The sequence below is a fragment of the Manduca sexta genome, chromosome 26 (genome assembly GCF_014839805.1).
Source record: "Manduca sexta isolate Smith_Timp_Sample1 chromosome 26, JHU_Msex_v1.0, whole genome shotgun sequence".
Taxonomy (NCBI): domain Eukaryota; kingdom Metazoa; phylum Arthropoda; class Insecta; order Lepidoptera; family Sphingidae; genus Manduca; species Manduca sexta.
The window spans coordinates 16,901,983-16,920,628 of record NC_051140.1 but is presented as its reverse complement, the minus strand read 5'-3'; the positions used below and the strand labels follow the sequence as shown (position 1 = coordinate 16,920,628).

At 36.7% G+C, this 18,646-nt stretch overlaps 1 protein-coding gene across 1 annotated transcript in view; it reads right to left on the bottom strand.

Moving 5' to 3' along the window:
* Positions 1-18,646, bottom strand: part of LOC115450479 (5'-3' exoribonuclease 1) — a 28,058-nt gene that overhangs the window by 8,861 nt on the left and 551 nt on the right. Inside the window, exons 2-27 of the mRNA XM_037443032.1 lie at positions 18,252-18,478; positions 16,747-16,799; positions 15,886-16,046; positions 15,189-15,353; positions 14,050-14,332; positions 12,631-12,791; positions 11,947-12,051; positions 10,584-10,632; positions 10,167-10,248; positions 9,308-9,500; positions 8,753-8,926; positions 8,416-8,527; positions 7,235-7,413; positions 6,385-6,554; positions 6,050-6,196; positions 5,751-5,818; positions 5,180-5,391; positions 4,825-4,954; positions 4,488-4,615; positions 3,953-4,134; positions 3,500-3,698; positions 2,710-2,993; positions 2,231-2,398; positions 1,382-1,475; positions 1,001-1,075; positions 460-527 (exon numbers count right to left, since the gene is read on the bottom strand). Of these exons, the coding sequence (XP_037298929.1) occupies positions 460-527; positions 1,001-1,075; positions 1,382-1,475; positions 2,231-2,398; positions 2,710-2,993; positions 3,500-3,698; positions 3,953-4,134; positions 4,488-4,615; positions 4,825-4,954; positions 5,180-5,391; positions 5,751-5,818; positions 6,050-6,196; positions 6,385-6,554; positions 7,235-7,413; positions 8,416-8,527; positions 8,753-8,926; positions 9,308-9,500; positions 10,167-10,248; positions 10,584-10,632; positions 11,947-12,051; positions 12,631-12,791; positions 14,050-14,332; positions 15,189-15,353; positions 15,886-16,046; positions 16,747-16,799; positions 18,252-18,478 (3,869 nt within the window). The remainder of the gene's footprint in view (positions 1-459; positions 528-1,000; positions 1,076-1,381; positions 1,476-2,230; positions 2,399-2,709; positions 2,994-3,499; positions 3,699-3,952; positions 4,135-4,487; positions 4,616-4,824; positions 4,955-5,179; positions 5,392-5,750; positions 5,819-6,049; positions 6,197-6,384; positions 6,555-7,234; positions 7,414-8,415; positions 8,528-8,752; positions 8,927-9,307; positions 9,501-10,166; positions 10,249-10,583; positions 10,633-11,946; positions 12,052-12,630; positions 12,792-14,049; positions 14,333-15,188; positions 15,354-15,885; positions 16,047-16,746; positions 16,800-18,251; positions 18,479-18,646) is intronic.

The window sequence follows — 18,646 nt, the reverse complement described above, 5'->3', positions numbered from 1 at the left end:
ACAAACCACCAAAAGACGAGATGCCAGCAATGTATTATTAATTATATTTTCAACTACCTTAAACATGTCAAATTTGTTGAAGTGTTTGCTTGTTCAGTTTGATATAGAAATATGTGAGATGTTTAGGCATATTAATAGTGATTATACTTTCAATTATCAAAGCATATGAATTTTATCTCAGGTGGATACTCGAAGCGTTGTTATAGTGATAATTTTTTGTACTTGTAAATCTCAAAGCTGTATGATTTTATGTAGTTATTGATAATAACTTCTCACCCAGAAAACAATTTCCAAAACGGATGCATTTGCTGGCTTGTGTAAGAAATATTGTGCTTAGTAATCTGTCATAATTCTAGCATATTTTGTTTAAAATAAATATGTAAATTGAACAAAAAAAAAGGCTATTAAAGTAGAAAGTTTTGCTCAATGGTAGTTTAAAGTAATACAAAATGATCTTACTTTGGCTGCTGACTATGTTGTGGCGACTGAACGTTATCGTTCTTTGATCGCCACGACTCGGGTGTGTTCTGTTTAACAAATAAAAAAAAAGTTGTTTTTTATCTGTTTCTCTTCTGAATTGAACCATAGTTTCGATAGTTTATTTTTATTTATTTAAGACACAAATAATACAATCAATACATAATAATGACTATAGCAAGGGTTAATTCTTCATCTAGATTGCACTCAAAAATTTGTGCCCAAAGCATGACTGAAATATTATATAAATTTTGATTATATAAACCTTACACTTGAGAACAACGTGAAGTTGTTTACTGTGTGAACAGTCACAGCAAGGTGCCTTCTGCAAATTTTGAACTTTGAAGAACTTGCGACAAGTTGCATGTGTATAGATTTTATGACATTGCCCCTTGTATAAAAGTGTCCACAAGTTCTTGTGCAATATATTGCTGCGAGAACTTCCTAGTCTAAACTTAGCTTTTTGAATACTTGAATAATCGATTCTGAATTTTTCAATTATCGATATAAAGCTGGTCATTACCGTAGTTTTGGGTGTATTGTCGGCATCGCTTTTGCTAATCTTCAACAAACTCTTCAGTAGATGCGTCGCACTCTCCTACAATGAAGAATTAATCGTTCAATTTTACGATAAAACTCTGTAAGTACAATGGCTTGACAACTGTATCAGCTATAATAGTATCAAAGCATATCCGCTAAATAATAAATATCAGCCCTGTATTTGTATACTGTCTCACTGCTGGGCACAGGCCTCATCTATTACTGAGGGTTTAGGTCTTAGTACACCACGCTGGCCTAGTGCGGGTTGGCAAACTTCACATACCTTTGATATCATTCTTCAAAAATCGATATTCGAAATAGGGTTTTAACAATATTATAATATTTTTGTAATATAATACTGTACCTGAGAAGGAGCTTCAGTAGTTACTGGAGTTGAATTTGCATTTTTGTTGTTGCTGCGATTGTCTGTAGGCGTGGAAGTCTTGTCAGCTGGCGGACTGTCACAACAAAACTCTTATGAAATTTGTGCTGTTGATTATTGATAGAAACAATTTATACAGATAGCAACCTCTCTTGAAACAGTGCCTTTGTTCAGTCCTATCAATTAAACTCAATGCAAGAAAGGTAATTGAAAGTCGACATACTTTTCCTTACATTTACTTTTCTCGTCCCTGAATACAGCATATATTTAACACAATATATAATTTTTGTGTTTGTTAATCTAACATTATAACAATCAGTGAGCATAAAGAAAAATTATGTTTTTTTTTTGCTCACTGTAATTTTTTCCAAACGTGTGCAGGTTAATTAACTCTAAATATGAAAACGCGTCGTCTAAAAATATATACAGATCGATTATCTAAAGCTGACCCGTACAAGAAATGCGTCAGTCGTAATGACAACATAATGCTAACGCATCAATAAAGACAAAAAATATATTATCAAGTTTTGTTTGCATTTTTTTCTATTATAGTAATGTGAAACTCTAACATGCTGGCCGTCTTTAGCAGAGATTCGCAACCAGTTACTGGGTCGCATGGTAACTCAATTTTTCAAAGGTTGCGAGCGCCTAAAGCATACGTCTAAAAGTCCGGTGGATTTGTATAAGCCGAGCTTTGCCAGGCTAACAAACGCAAGTCATGTAATTTAAAAAAGAAATAAAATTTAACATACTGTGTAAATATTACGGCGCGAATTTAGTTAATCGACCGATCTTCTCATGTCTTAAAATTCAACCTCATATATATCTCACCTGTAACTAGCGAAGGCGGAGTGATGTCCGTCGTCCCTCCGCAATAGCGTGGGTGTCTTGTTGAATACGTAGCTGTCCTTGATCGAGGGGTGGTTTGGGTAGCCAGCACTCGACGCCTGCCGCAGCTTGCGACCGAACGATATGTTCAGCATGTGCGTTGGTTGCATTCTGAAAACGTGTGAGCGGTAAGGTGACGGGATTCGACGAATACTATGAAATCAATGAGATTTTATATTTTATATACGCACGATTTACGACCACGAACTGAATCGCAGAGTATATTTTTATAATAATGAACATCAAAACACAACTAGTTATAATAAATTACAACAGATGCTAGTACACATATTTATTTTGTTACTGTTTTAAAACTATTCCTTTATCAATTTTTTTATAAAACTCGTACATATAGATTCTATTGATACATAAAAAAAAATATTCCTTAGCACCTGTACACAAAATTCCTTAGCCACACGCACCTATAAAACCTGGGCTCGTCGAAGAGTTCGTCGGTCATGCCGCCGAGGAAGGGCTCGTCGAACATGACGTGGTAGGTGGGCGCGGCGTTGAGGCGGTCGGAGAGGCGCACGGGGTTGGTGGAGTCGGCGCGCAGCACGCCCGCCACCGTGCCGCGCGCGCCGCGCCGCACGCCGCCCGCGCCCGCCGCGCCGCCCGCGCCGCACTCGCGCACGCACACCACGCGGTCGTACAGCTTGTAGTCCGCCTTCACGTCCGGGATCACGTTGCCTTCGTTCAGCTCCGGCTGAGGGACACCGAGCATACAAATCTATACTAATGTATATAGCTGGAGAGTTCGTTTGGAACACACTGATCTCAATAATTACTAAACCGATTTTTTTTTCTCTTATAGAAACCAACATTACTTTTGAGTTCTATTGGCTACTTTTTATCCCGGGAAAATATTTATCCCGGAAACCCTTTATTACGCGTAAAGATCCGCAAACAAAAGCTTATTATTAAGATGTTTTTAATATTTTCAAAAAAAAATTCCTTACGACAAATTCGCGCATAAAACATTAGAAGTCGTGGCCGGACAAGAATAGCTCTTGAAGGTGAAGTTTCCGACTTTACTAGAGGTACACAATTAGTCCTTCATTTTACCTTTCTCAATTTTTTTTTTGCATTATGACCATTTCTGCATTTATAGAGAAATATCTTAGGAAGATCCACAGACCAATTTCGTGCACATGTACAAGTTGATACTTCACAATACGGCAACATAAATAAGACACAAAACAAATTGCGAACCTTATACAACAAGTTCCATTTGACTTGTAGCGTGACCTTCTTGGCCTGGTCACGCAGTTCTGCGAGCTGCACCTGCAGGTTGTCATCGAGAGCCTTGAGCTCGTCGGGCTCCAGCACCTCGGAGCCGCACTCGCGCCGCGGGGCCGAGCTGTGCGGCTGACTTTTCAACCACGCTGACACTTCATGGTGCTTCTTTTGTCTGTTTAAAAAAAACTATTGAAGAAGAGAACTCAATTTTCAAATCGAATAATCGATCGTTGACTCGATTATGACAATAAATCGATTAAAAATAAAATCCGTTCGACTTAATTTTATTTTAATTAGTTTCTTACCGAAATCGATTCGACGATAGCTATCGAGATTATTTACCGATTTTAACCATTAGATTTACTTAAGAAACCTATTGTTATTATAAATTATAAAGTTAACTTTCTACTAATATAATACACTCACCCAACTTTCCCGGGCCACAGATCTCCTTCAAAGAACACGTCGTTGCCGAACGAGTAAACGAGACTGTCGAACAGTTCGGGGAACTGTTTGGCGTACGACTTCACAAGCTCGATGCACCGCGCCGAGTACAGCCACGAGTTCGTCACTTGACACCGGCGCGTGTAGCCGGCCACCTCTTGATTCTACAAAAAAAATATTTATTATAGTGGCATAAAGTATTATTTAAGTTAATGATTCGTAAGATATATATTTTTTCAATTTTAATTACGTTTTCTTGACCTACCTTTCTCGAATTTTCCAAGACATTGTGTACTTTTTATATATTTCTTCTGCATATATTGTTACATAGCACGATAACTATTATAGTAAATATGACAAGAAAACTTGCCTTACTGATTTACATATAATACAAGTTTTAAACTAACAACCAGCGTTATGCAAACCACGCGACTAGCTTTAAAGTAGCCATAAGCTTTGCTATGAGTTGTATTGCAGCATATTGTTAACATAAAAATATATTTTTTTTATAAATTACCTTTTTATTAAACTTCAAGTTTAGTCCCACGTTCACTTTGTTCTGATTCTCTGTTGGCAGTTCGTTTCTCTCTCCGTCCACAACGAACACAGTTCCAGTGATTCGAGAAAGCATTTGCGGTGTTATACCTGATCAAAAATTATTTGGTTGTATACATTTTTCGTAAATTCAAAATATCCTGCTCGAAGGACCATTAAAAATTTTATTTCAGTTTGTAAAATCAATGAATATAATAATAAAAAAATACACCTGTTTTTTGATAACTCAATTCTTTGAAATAAGAACTAAAATTGGATGATCATTATCATTTATGAATGTATAGTTTGTCTATACTTACCACATGCGGCGGCGGCGTGGTTGGCGGTCCGGTAGGGGCTCGCCGCGGCCTGCGCCGTGGGGATCGGCTCCGGCCTCTCCGTCACTTGCACCTTGATGCGACCGCTACGGATCGACTCGGAACTCACCACCTGTTTTAACGTTACATTTTAAGTTGCAGACTAGATATGGAAACCATATTAATTAAATTAATTATTAAGCCAGAAGCCATGAGTCAATTAGTCATTTCTTTTTATGTGTGCAACAGCGGCTCGCTATAGCTGTTATAATTGCAATCTACTATAAAACTTAAAGGGTTATGCGTCCGACCGTTCATATATAACTAGCACTTTAATAATACTTTAAAGTGAACTCACCGTGGCCATGCAGCCGTAGTACTGTCCCTGCGTGAGCAGGAACACGGTGCTGCCGGGCGGGTAGGCGTCGCCGGTGGCGGGCGCGCGCACGGGCGGCGCGCGGTGCGCCGGCACGCTGCGCAGCACCGCCTGCAGCGCGTGGCCGCACGGCACGGCGCACCACTCGCCCTGCCGGCTCATGCGCGACCCCTCCTGCACCACCCACTTGTATCCTGCACGAACGAGGCACATCTCAATTACATTATTTACAACAATAAAAGACTCACCGCGCCTTTATTCCTAGTGGGGTAGGCAGAGATGAAATTAGAACACCCACTTTCTGACATACTTCTTGTCCAGTACAGCTTATACACTTTACGCCAAACTTTGTGGCCAATATAAGCTCTATCTTTAGTAACGGAAAATACTATTTACGATACTTAAACATTAATTTTCGAAATTAGTTACGATTCTGTCAAATTTTTACACTAATAGGAAATTACATTATCCAGAAATACTATAGACTTATCCTGGAAACGGATTTTAGTGCAGGCGAAACCGCGAACAAGTTAGTAAGAAAGTAAACCCTTACCTTTCAAATTAACCGCGTGAATGATGACATTAACATCACCCAATTCGATACCGAGCCGATTCTTGTTACTGGAAACAAATAATAATATTTATTTCGTACAAGAAAATATAACTTTATATTACATTGAATTTTTAAAACCATCAGTAAAATAAATGCAACTAAAATACGATCTCATATTAGAAGCTCACATTATTATATACAAAAGTCCGTTCTAAGCTCGTATAAAAAGCGCACTCGTTCAAAACAAGCGTCACTACCTAGCTTTTAAATATGTCGTGTGAACACGCCTTAATACTCACTGTTCAATGATGGTAGACCGTTCGGAAATCCACTGTTTGTACAAGTTGCCCGTGTTGGCCTCATTCGTGTATATCGGCAGGCCGCTGATGTTGTTCTGATTCTCGATGTGATGGAGTCGTACCTTCTCGTTTGACACCGATATTACTCTACAAACAATGTTCTTGTTATTTATTCCAAAATAACGCTAGATGGAGCCACTAATAGCATGATTATTAGAGATACTAATTGAAAATGTATTCATTCAAAATTTACTGTAGATTTATTTTATAATTACATATTTATTTTACTGTCGCAGCATTTCAATTAATGTACAAAAACAAAACAACACACTTACTTGGCCTGAGAAAGGTGGGGCCATCCGACCCATATAACTTTTCCGAGATATTCGTGTGCGATTTTCTCTAGCGGTTCCTCCTCCAAGTTGTCTTTAATGATTTCTACTATCATGTTGTCGTTTCGTGACGGCTGGTCAAACACTTTTACTTTACTCTTCTTCAAACTTGTCTAAAACAATGAGAAGATTTTCACGAAAATCCTTTGGTACATGCGTGATTGTGTAACATAAATACAAATTTCATTTAGTAGTAAAACGGCTGGTAATCAACTTGAGCACAATAGTCTGTGGTGGGAGATTATTTGTATCTTATAGCGTACTGACTGCATCGGCGAGCTCGTTTCATAACGGCACGACTGCAGTGCTGAGGTTTCGAATTCGCTACCCGAGTCGGGCAGTATTGGGTGTTTCTTCTCAGTATCAGATCGGAGTGTGGTATTTGTGCCCAATATGGCTATGGGCTCGCGCTCGCAAATACATGTGGCGGTAAGGGGAGGTTCAAGTTGCGTCAGTGCCTACCCCTTCGGGGATATAAGGTGCGAGTTTATGTGTGTACTAACATCAAAAAAAAATATGTGATTGCATAGTGGCTATGAATGATAACTAACGAGTCTCACATCACAACTGTTAGTGGTCTATTGACATACCGGTAGCGGATTTTAAAGTTTTGACACCTGATACTCCACAATACTACATTTCTATATTGAGCTTGTTTTAAACGCACCTTCAGTGTCATTAATTTTTATACACATTTCTAGTTTTATTTACCAACAAAAAAACTTGTTTAGGCATCTTAGGCTCGAGCCTAGTAGGTCTTAAGGAATACCACTATCTATCAATATAACATTACCTTATACTTGAGATGGCGCATGGTGGGGAAACCGGGGAACAGCAGGTCCCTGTTGGCGTTGGGCAACATGCCGCGCTTGAGGAGGTCCTTGGGCACGGCGATCTCCTGCCGCCACACCTGCTTCTCGTACGTGTGACACTCCTTGATCGACGGGAAGTACTCCGGCGCATGTTCCTCACCTGTATACATACATTTATTTATTAATATAAAAATGAATCCCTATTTCCCTTGGTCACGCCATCACGCGTGAACGGCTGCACCTATTGCCCTATTTTTTTTTGTTGTGTTTGTCATTGTCAGGAGAAGTATGAAAGAAAAAATTCAAAAATTTGCGCATACATTAGAAAATTTAAGAAAACTTAACGAAAATATTAATTTTATATAATTGTCAATTGTTTGAAATAACTGTCAGCGATTGACAGAATTCGCGCTGCAAATTCTTAGTTAAGACGGGACAACGTCTGTCGGGTCAAATAGTTTATTATAGATTTGCTTGCGACTCCTCCCGCGTGATAAAGTTTTTCTGGGATAAAAAGTAACCTGATGCGCTCGATTAATCGTTAACTCTTCAGCTTTATATATAAGTATTATTAGTTAATCGCAGAATTACATTAGTCTGATCGAAAACGGCCATGCGAAGGTTGATCGCGGAACAAAGGAGATACATGGGTGACTTAGTCCCTATTATGGGTTATGCACCTTGGTTACGGTGGCCTGTATTTGGACAAATACAAATATACAATCACTAGTAAATGCTTTTGTGTCTTTTTACTTTTGAAATCTTAAAATAAAACTATTTTACGGATTTTACTGCGATTTTTTATATTATAAATATCTCACGACGTTTCGAAGACTTAGCAACTTTCATGGTCACAGGACCCACCCGTTATAAAAATAGTTTTATTTCAATGTCTAGTATTCCCGTAAACATAAGAAATCATTATCTATACTATTATATAAAGCTGAAGAGTTTGTTTGTTTGAACGTGCTAATCTCAGGAACTACTGCTTCGAATTGAAAAAGGCTTTTTAGTGTTGTATAGTCTATTAATCGAGGAAGTTTATGGCCTATAACATCACGCTATGACCAATAGTACCGGAGCATCAATGAAGTGTTGCAAAACTATGTGACAGAGAAAATATATTTGTGCTGATTTGAGATCTAAACCGATTAGTGCGTACCTAAGTTGTCCGGTACCCAAGTGAACATGAGCATGGGCCCGTGCCTGTTCCTCTTTAGCTCGTCTTCAGTCAGTCGTTGGTAGCATGGCGCCATCGCCGAGAGAAGATTTGCCTGGAAAAATCTTATATTGAATTTTATCCAATAGTTTCTGATAAAGAGACGAAATTCGATAATAGAAATCAAACCGTATATTTTTTATCATAGGGTTACTATCAGTATAATTATAACTACACGCCCCTTTGAACTTGCTTTTGTTTTATAAAATATCGACCCTAACGAAAATACAGTTAAAGTTCAATTTAATTATCGTAGTATAATGCAAGTAGTTCCACTCACCTCGTCTATAAAGGGAATGAGCACTACAGCCTCCCAGTCATTCCTCTTGCCGTTGAGATCCGTCTCGAAGTGCACCGGGTAGTAGTGGACTATGGGCGAGTCCTCATCAGTCATCAGGTCATGGAACGGTGCGGGAAGGAGATGTTTACTCGCTGACGGCAGCACCGCTAAGAGCTAAGACAATTAAAACAGGCTATTTCACTCTTATTATTTTATTAAGTTTGTAAAAAATGTTTACATTTTAAATCTAATAACATTACGATCAAAATGTGGTTCAAAATTAACATGATAGAAGCTTGTGATGCGTAGGTTTACTAAACCATTTAGTAAAAACAAAAGATTTTTTTGAATAATTTTCCGGACTGTTAGAAAATGCACTATGTTATCTTTGTTGATTTTGTTTTTTTTTTCACTAATAGGAAGTTACATTAACTCCTGAGTGCTATAGGCTACTCTTAATCCCGTGAAAGTGTTTATCCAGGAAAGAAAAATCCACGCAGGCTGAGCCTTAGGCAAAAGCTAGTGTATCTAAAAACAACTATGTTTCAATATTACCTGTTCAAAAGGCTTGAAAGGCTCGCCCAACTCAAACTCGATCTTGAGATCCTTGAATCCCTTGATGTCGGAGATGTAGGGCGCGTAGTGGTGCGGGTAGTACCAGCACCACGACGGGCAGCCCTTGTAGTAGTAGAACAGGTTCCACTGGATCGCACGCACGTACCCCTCCGCCTGGTCCGCCAGCACCTCTCTACAGGACAACAATTTAGTACCCAGCACAGCCTAGTGTTAGCTAGAGACTATACCGCCTTCACACCCAACTCTACAACTGTAAGCCAGGATCAGCGTATCCATCCCAGCCTAGCATAAGTTAGACCCTCACACCGGCCACTACAACTGTAAGCCAGGATCAGCAGTGGCATTTTTTGACACCGAGTGGTAAAGCTCGGCGAGTCTCAGGGAAAACTAATTTGTCATTATCCCGCAACATAATTAATCAAATAGAAAGATGGGAAGGAGTTGGAAATATTGATTAATAATTAGGGTAGGCTAGCGTTAGTTATTGCGCGCGTGTTTGTATGGTTCATTATTATTATTAATCTTTGTGTCATTATTATAATTATCTAATCCCCCCGTTTACCCTGTTTTATCCTTTCATTTTGTATTATGTGCATGCTGTGACAATTAGTTATAGAAACAACATTTGGCTTCTCATTTGAAACTTTGTATTAATGAGGCATCAATTTATGTTTTGTGAATTGTTACTTTTAATAAATAATCCAAATAAATAAGAACAAAACATTTGAAAATAAAAACAGTTTTCTGATTTTATCTTGGTTTTTGATACTTTTCAATTTGTTATGACTGGCATAAAGATGGACTCATAATACTATATATAATAATGGTGACAACTTACTCAGTTACTTTGGTGTAGTCCAATTTATTCATATAATAATCTTTCTTATGTAAAATGAACTCCATTTCTATGTTAGCTTCCTCTGCAAAAAAAAATCAATGATTTCACAGTGCATGTATATAGGATCATTTTGACATTATGTTACTTCATGAAACCACATACTTCTTGAAAATGTATAAGTTACTCAAACCGTAGATGTAGAAAAATGTCTAAATTTCGAACAAATTAAATATAAATAAAAAGTTATTTTAATTTAACACGCCCTGGCACTATTAGTACTCTAAGCGAATTCCTCGTAGCGGCAACATCACACTTTTAGTGAGAAATGCACTCAGGCTATTTCATCTGTTAACACAATGTCAAAATAGCTTTGCATAAAAAAGTAAGCCTATCAGTGAAAGGTAATAAAATTGTTACCGTCACTAGTCTCTTCATATTCCTCGTCGGCTTCCATATCATCCATGAACTGCAAAACAAATGACAAAAATAAAACACAACCAACAACCAGTCGCTGGTTACTCAGCGAACACAAGTTTCCACTCTCTATGTATTGAGACAAATGTTTGAGTATGTATAGCCTAACAAGAAATTAAAACAAACTTTCCCATGTTGTCGTAAAATATGGCACTAATTTCTTGCACTGCTAACGTTAACTTCACGAAAAAGAAATTGATGCACCCAAAAACAGGGTTTTTAATTTCCCGGTCAGGCTATTGTAAGTTGTAAGAAAATTATTCGGATTTATTGCTAGATTTGGGACCAACTTGTATACAAGCAATTTGTATTTATTTTTTTCTATCTATAGTCTATACATATTATAAAACAAAGTCCTTTTCTGTCTCTCTGTATTTTATCGATTTTCTCAAAATCTAGTGAACGGATTTTATGAAATTTTGTGTGGGTATAGTTTAAGACCCTGGGAAGGTTATAGGCTACTTTCTATCCCGGAAAATATATAGCGGGACTTTTATCCCTGAAAACTCCTTCAAGCGGGCGAAGCGAGCAAAAGCTAGTCTTCCAATAAGTTGATTGAGTCACAAATAGGTCAGTATTATATTATAATTCTTTTTGCGTTGGATAGCTCTTTGTTCGTGGAGTGCTATAGGCTATGTATCATCACGCTATACCCAATAGGAGCGGAGCAGTAATGGCTAATCTCAGGAACTACCGGACCTAACTGAAAAATTCTTTTTGCGTTGGATAGCCCTTTGTTCGTGGAGTGCTATAATAGGCTATATATCATCTCGCTATATTCAATAGGAGCGGAGCAGTAATGGCTAATCTCAGGAACTACGGGTTTCAACTGAAAAATTCGTTTTGTGTTGGATAGCCCTTTGTTCCTGGAGTGCTATAGGCTATATATCATCACGCTATGACCAATAGGAGCGGAGCAGTAATGAAACATGTTGCAAAAACGGGGAAAATTATAAGTTTTGAGAGCTTCCGTTGCCTGCGCTGCGTAAACGGTTAAAGTTATGCAACAATGATGTGTGACGGGATTGTTCCACTTTAAAAGTTCTAAAGAATATATTATAAAACAAAGTCCCCCGCTGCATCTGTCTGTCTGAACGTGTTAAACTCAAAAACTTCCCAACGTATTAAGATGAAATTTGGTATGGAGACAGTTTGAGACCCTGGGATGAACATAGGCTCCCGGGAAACTACTAATTTTATAATGGAAAACTTTAGCCTGAAAAACTTTATAACGCGGGCGGAGCCGCGGGCAAAAGCTAGTATAACATATAAACATAAACGATTTTTATAGTCAATGTACTCTTACCATCTCCTGCGTGGCGTTGATCAGCGCCTGCAGGTCGTCGTCGGGTTTGTTCGACTTGATGTCATCTACATCCACGTTGAATGTTTCGTCATTATTGGGCTTGTACTGAACAAAATGTAGACATTAGCTGCAAAGTGCAAACTTAGATACAAAGTAAAATAATATAAATAAAATATCGACGGTTGAAAGCCTAATTGGCAGAAACGAAATTTTTTGCAACACTAAGTTTTATACATATTTAAAATCAGCACTCTTTTCTATGTTTTTTAAACCCAGTAAATTTTTTTCGAACAAAGAAATGCCGGTTAAGTTCTGGTGAGGTTCTGTGCTGACTCCAATGTTGGTATCAGTTTGTGTATGTTTTGTTCGAACACGATTTGGTCTGAAATTAACTCTCCACTTGGGATAGTGTAGTGTGGCTCACAGACTTCACATTTTCGTGAGATATCGAAAAGGTAAAACAAATAAGATTCAAAACTGTTTAATTGAACATTTACTTTTTTTTTAAATTTATTTATGTAATCTTGTGCATAGCTTTTATCGGAGTTTGAATTTAGCACTGCAAACACTATTATATGCATCCTTTTTTTTGTATAATTTTAATTTATACTCTGTAGCTATGCCTAAATAAAATAAAATAAAACAAAATAAATTAGTAAGATATCGAGACAATAAAATACACACCTCTTTCCTTTCATTAGCGTTAGGCCGCCGACCCGTTTTAGCTTCAAAATATTTGAGGTCAGCATACGTGTCTTGGAACTTTTCCTTATCTATCTTGGCCAACTCCTGCATGAACGTCTCGAACCTCGCCAAATTTAAGTCGCCAGCTTCGTTTATATAACCTACAACAATGTATTACATAGTATATTACAATGTAACTGCGTTTCATGAATTTTTAAACAAATTCTTTAAGTGAATTATTGACTCTGTTTTTAAATTTGGCGATACTAATTATAAAGTCAACGTGTTTTGCTTGTATGGACTGTTCTGCCCATTTTGCTTGCTATTACTTATTGCTAGGGGTATTAGTATATTATAAGTATTATATTTCATGATTCCTGAGAGGATTGTGTACTCGTATGGAAATTTCTTTTATTTCCTATTTTATGAGCATATAAATGAACTGCTCTAAACAGCAATAAAAAGAAAACAAACTGCTTTCCGAACTGGTGGTAGAGTTAATATTGACGGAATCTAAATAATGTACAACATTTTACACGTTCAAATAAATTATTTTATTTTATTTCATTTCAAAGAACACAAATATCTTTTTAAAATATTTTAATTTATCACCCATACGTAATTAAAGATTATAACAATTTCAACACTATAAAAATTGCATTGACGTATATTCTATAAATACGAACGTCCATATAAACTAATTGTTCAAAATCTGGAATTAGAATTAAAGTTCGCTGCAGCGCTAAAAGATTAATCGTTGTCTAACCAAACTTTAAACATGTCATGCTAAGAGAGTATAAGTAAAATGGGAACCAATACTGGATTGCAGTACACTTCAATTTAACACAGTGATTGGACGGATCGCCAGATCTAGTACTTAGTAAATAAAGTATATTCGATGAAAAACTGACTCTGTCGTTTTAAATATAGAATAGACTAATTCAGCTAACACGCTACCGATCGTAGTGGCGCAGAATTCTAAACTTCGGTCTGCGATGCGGGGTTCGCGTGTTCAAATCCTGCAGGAATGTATTATTAAATCTAGAATATTCCGTCTCAGTGCAGGTTTATTAAGAGCGTAATCTAATATAATATTGTCCAAGTATGTTCAGTACCGTACTATAACGAGGATAATGCAATCTGAATATAATTGGGTTCGAAGTGTAAGTGTAGGGTGTGAAAAAATATAATAGGCCATTGTGAATAAGGAAAAGATTCAAACCTACCCAAAGCCTCTATACCTTGTTATTTTAGAAAATATATAATATGACATAATTTATACGTGACGAAAAAACCATGCGAGATTACCAAAACTGGTATAAGGAATTGAGGTTTCTATACAGGGTGATTCAAATATCATAGCAATCTGATTCTCTCGTTGAAATACATTAAACGAGACAACTAAAACTGGCTACTTACCATCTAAAGTCGGCAACACCGTCATATAAGTCTTATACAATAATGGCAAGGCGTCATTACTTATATGCATATTGGGCAGGTTGGGGATAAAATCATTTCCTACTAAGAATCCCATCAGCACCCAGTCATCAACGATCTTCTCTATATCGTACGGGAAAGGCAATTTGTCCTTAATCGTTATAAACTCTTGTTCTAAATATTCTCTGAGTAACGATAAATGTAGTAGATAGAAATTTGTCTCTTCTGGACTTGTCGTGCGCTGCGTCGTTTTGCCGAATTTTACCTGCGAAAAAAATAATTATCGTTATGTATCAAATAAAAGCGGCGATAGCCTAGTTGGGTGTGGAACGGACTGCCAAGATGAATGTCCGCAGGTTCAAATCCCAACACCTCTGACTTTTCTAAAAAATCATGTGTGTATTCTTTGTGAATTTGTAGTTCGCTTTAACGGTGAAGGAAAACATCGTGAGGAAACCTGCACATCTGAGAAGTTCTCTATAGGAATTTCGAAGGTGTGTGAAGTCTACCAATCCGCACTAGGCCAGCGTGGTGGACTAAGGCCTAATATCTACGTGTAATAGCTAGTATAGACTACTTGCCGATAATCGAAACGCATTTGCGTCTTTTAAATTAAACATTTCACGGATTTTAATATTTTACTTTTTTCCCGACGTCTCGAAGACTTTGCAGCCTTCATAGTCACTTGGAGGAAGTCGGGAGAAAAGTAAAATATTAAAACCGCGATAAAATCCGTAAAATAGTTTAATTTAAATGTCTAACATTCGCGTACACATAAGAAATCATTACGCATTTACGTCTGCTATTCATTACCATGAAATTACACAGGCCCCGAGCCGAATCAACTAAATACTAATGATTTTGCTCTAGTCGAAGTCAGCTTTAAGCAAAAGATGTATTTTGACTAGAAAGTGACGAGGCGAACAGCAAGCAAATTTGAACTCTCACGCGCTCTTTTTTTCTCTATTCAAATTTGAACATTACACTATGGAGATAAAATTTAGATTGACATTTAACAATTTTCCTACAGAATGTTGTCTATTTAGGTCAGAGGGGCTTTTCCATATATATTTTTTTAATATAACCATGTCTGTCAATATAGCAGTGTGTGTCATACTGACCTCCTCTCGCAGCAGGGCAAAGTGTGGCTCGTGCGTGCACATGCCGAGCATGATGAGGTCGGCATCGAGTCCGTACAGGCAGTGCCGCGTGTTGGGATCGTAGTCCGCTTGCGACCGAGCCCAGCGGATGTAGTCCATTATTTTGTGCTCACCTTCGCCTGGTGTCTGTAGGGAAATTTTTTTTTTACTATATATTGAAAATTTTGATCTAATGTTTGAAGAATTTAAATAATTTAATTTTCTTTTTTTAGGAAGTAGCATTTCTTCTATTAACTAATTTCGAAAGCAAATTCCATAAATATTGCCTAATTAAAATTCCATATAAGTACCAAATAATCTAATAGGTATTTTTTTCTACTCTTCCTTACATAGATAAATTAAATAACATCACCTTACATAAGGTAAATTATTAATTCTACGTTCCATGTTGTTACACCCTGGGGCCTTATTCTCTATCCCGCACGTTATTTTGACAGTGCGTAACAAGCACGTAACACAACGCATCATGTTTAGGACTATAGAAATTTGGCTTACAGAATACCATTCCACGCACATTTCTCGAAGATAACATGACACGGCCGCGTTACGCGGTTACACTATCATACAGAATAAGGGCTCTGAACGTATTGACAATTTATAAAAAGAAAAGCCTCCATAATATTTGGACAATTATTACCACAGTAAAAGTTTTATTTACCTCATGACCTGACAGAATAACTTTCACTTGAGCCCAAAGCGGATCCGAGGAAATTTTCTGCTTAACGAAGTATCTAAGTTGGTCATGCAGACGCGCCATGAACACGGTGCCGGGAGTAATACAGTTACTGTCGAAACGCTTCTCGGCTGGCAGGACTTCACCTAGATGGAAATGGTTAGATCAGATGGTGTTACAGCAAAATGAATTCTATTTGTAGATTATTGTTACTGTATTTCCTAGTGCCTTGGGGAGGCAAATATAATAAACTAGCGACCCGCCCCAGTTTCGCACGGGTGCAATGCTGATACTAAATACACTACAAAAAAACTGTGAATGTTGTATATAAAAACATAGCGGCCCGTTCTGACTTCGCACGGGTATAACATAACAAAATAACAGTATTTCTCCACTATTTAATGGATGTTATTATTAAACATATAAACCTTCCTCATGAATCACTCTATCTATTAAAAAAACCGCCTCAAAATCCGTTGCGTAGTTTTAAAGATTTAAGCATACATAGGGACAGAGAAGGCAACTGTTTTATACTATGTAGTGATAATACTTTTTAGAGTTAAATAAAAAATAATTGATTATATTTATTTAACCATTTGTGGCTAACTTAACACTTTGAAAAATTGGAGTCAGGTGAGGCATATGTCTTGTTTATCTTGGCAGATGATTTATTAAGTGTGTACTGAACATTGTATATTATTTATCTGTGAGTTTTGGTGTCTAATTTATTTTAATTTCAAAATATACCATTTTCGACAAGTCCTCCCAAATAAGGCAAATATAATTCTTAATACCATAATATAATAATATTGTCATGGTTTGAACATTCTGGTGTTAATTATTTACCTTTCTTTTTAGCATCATCTTCTAATTTCTCTGCTTCCCTGGCAGATCTGAATCTGAAGACAAAATATTTTTTCTAATATACTTTGAAAACAGTTTACTTTTTAGGGATTGAAATGTACATCAAAGATAACCCAAAGGCCACCCCCAATCTCCTACAGCAGCTTTAATTTTTTTTTATTTCTACTTGGATTATAGAATTGAGATTTCTTTATAAGAATATAAAAGGTATGTGAAGTTTATCAATAGTCATTGCTCAGTATAGTTTAATAAGTCATAGGTCTTATCAATCTGGCTAGATTAACATGATAACAAAATAATGGCTGAATATTACTATTTAACTGAAATACATTTCCTAAGCATACAATTTCAAATATAAGGGCCGAACATCAACTTTATAAAATGTTTATGGCAAAAAACAAAATTTCACAATTTTTTTTTTATATTATGAAGATAAAGCATCTTATCTAAATACTTTTAAAATGTATGTCTATGGTTGTCCTTATTTATGGAGCCTTATCTTATTGAATCAGTTTGGATACAAAAATGATTGTTATTATACAACTCAACAACTTCCAACTTTGCTATTTATTATAAAACCAATTTGGCACCTAAACTCTCATTTTTAGAGGGTATCAAAGGATTTCTCCAACAATATAACTCTTATGACATTTGAAATTAACACCATCCATTTCACTGAAATTGACAGAATATAAACAAAATGTTGGATATGAAAATATTTCTACAATTACAATTAAGAATATTTCATACCATAACATAATGATCCTCCAAAACAAATTTCTTGAAGTACACAACCTCATTGGACTTGACACTTATGCATACTTCAAGTAGTACTGAGAGACACTTGTATTTGTTTCTGTGTGCTCAATTTAGATAATAAAACAAATACATTTTTAGGTGTCATAATTTTTTTTTAATAATAATAATAATAATAATATCAGCCCTGTATTATATACTTGCCCACTGCTGAGCACGGGCCTCCTCTACTACTGAGAGGGATTAGGCCTTAGTCCACCACGCTGGCCTAGTGCGGATTGGTAGACTTCACACACCTTCGAAATTCCTATAGAAAACTTCTCAGATGTGCAGGTTTCCTCACGATGTTTTCCTTCACCGTTAAAGCGAACGATAAATTCACAAAGAATACACACATGATTTTTTAGAAAAGTCAGAGGTGTGTGCCCTTGGGCTTTGAACCTGCGGACATTCGTCTCGGCAGACCGTTCCATACCCAAGTAGGCTATCGTCGCTGCTTTTTTTTTTTAATGTATTAAAATTGTTTTTGTGATTAACACATAATTACTTGCAAGCTTAGCTTTTGCTGATCCGAAATAATTTTAAATCTCTTTCTACAGCTATGTTTCATTTGAATGATACATGTGTTATGTGAAGTGTGAGACCTATATAGGTTGTGTGGTGTGCGGCATCATACAATGCTGCACCAGAATTATTTATTAATTTTGATATACTCAGCAACATCATCTTACCTCCTTCCTCTCTGTTGGTTCATCTTTGCTCTGGGTGCTACTCCATCAATAGCCATGAAGAACAATTTCTTGGGCTTTATTATTTGAAAGAGTATACTTATATAGTGAAATATATCCTGGAATATTTTCTCCTCAGTTATACGGAAATGAGGATTAGAGTCATCAGGATGTGAGCAGTTGTGAATGATACCATTCATGTCCAGGTACATGTTGTCAAACTCTGGTATCTGAAATAGTTTTATTAATAATTAATAATGTGGGAGAATAATAAAAATGATTAATATTAAAAAAACAATTTATTTGAGATTGCACAATGTTGCTTCTTTGATGTGTGATGAGTAATGTTATTCAAAATGACCAAATCCTGATTCTGATAATACACATGATTCTTATTT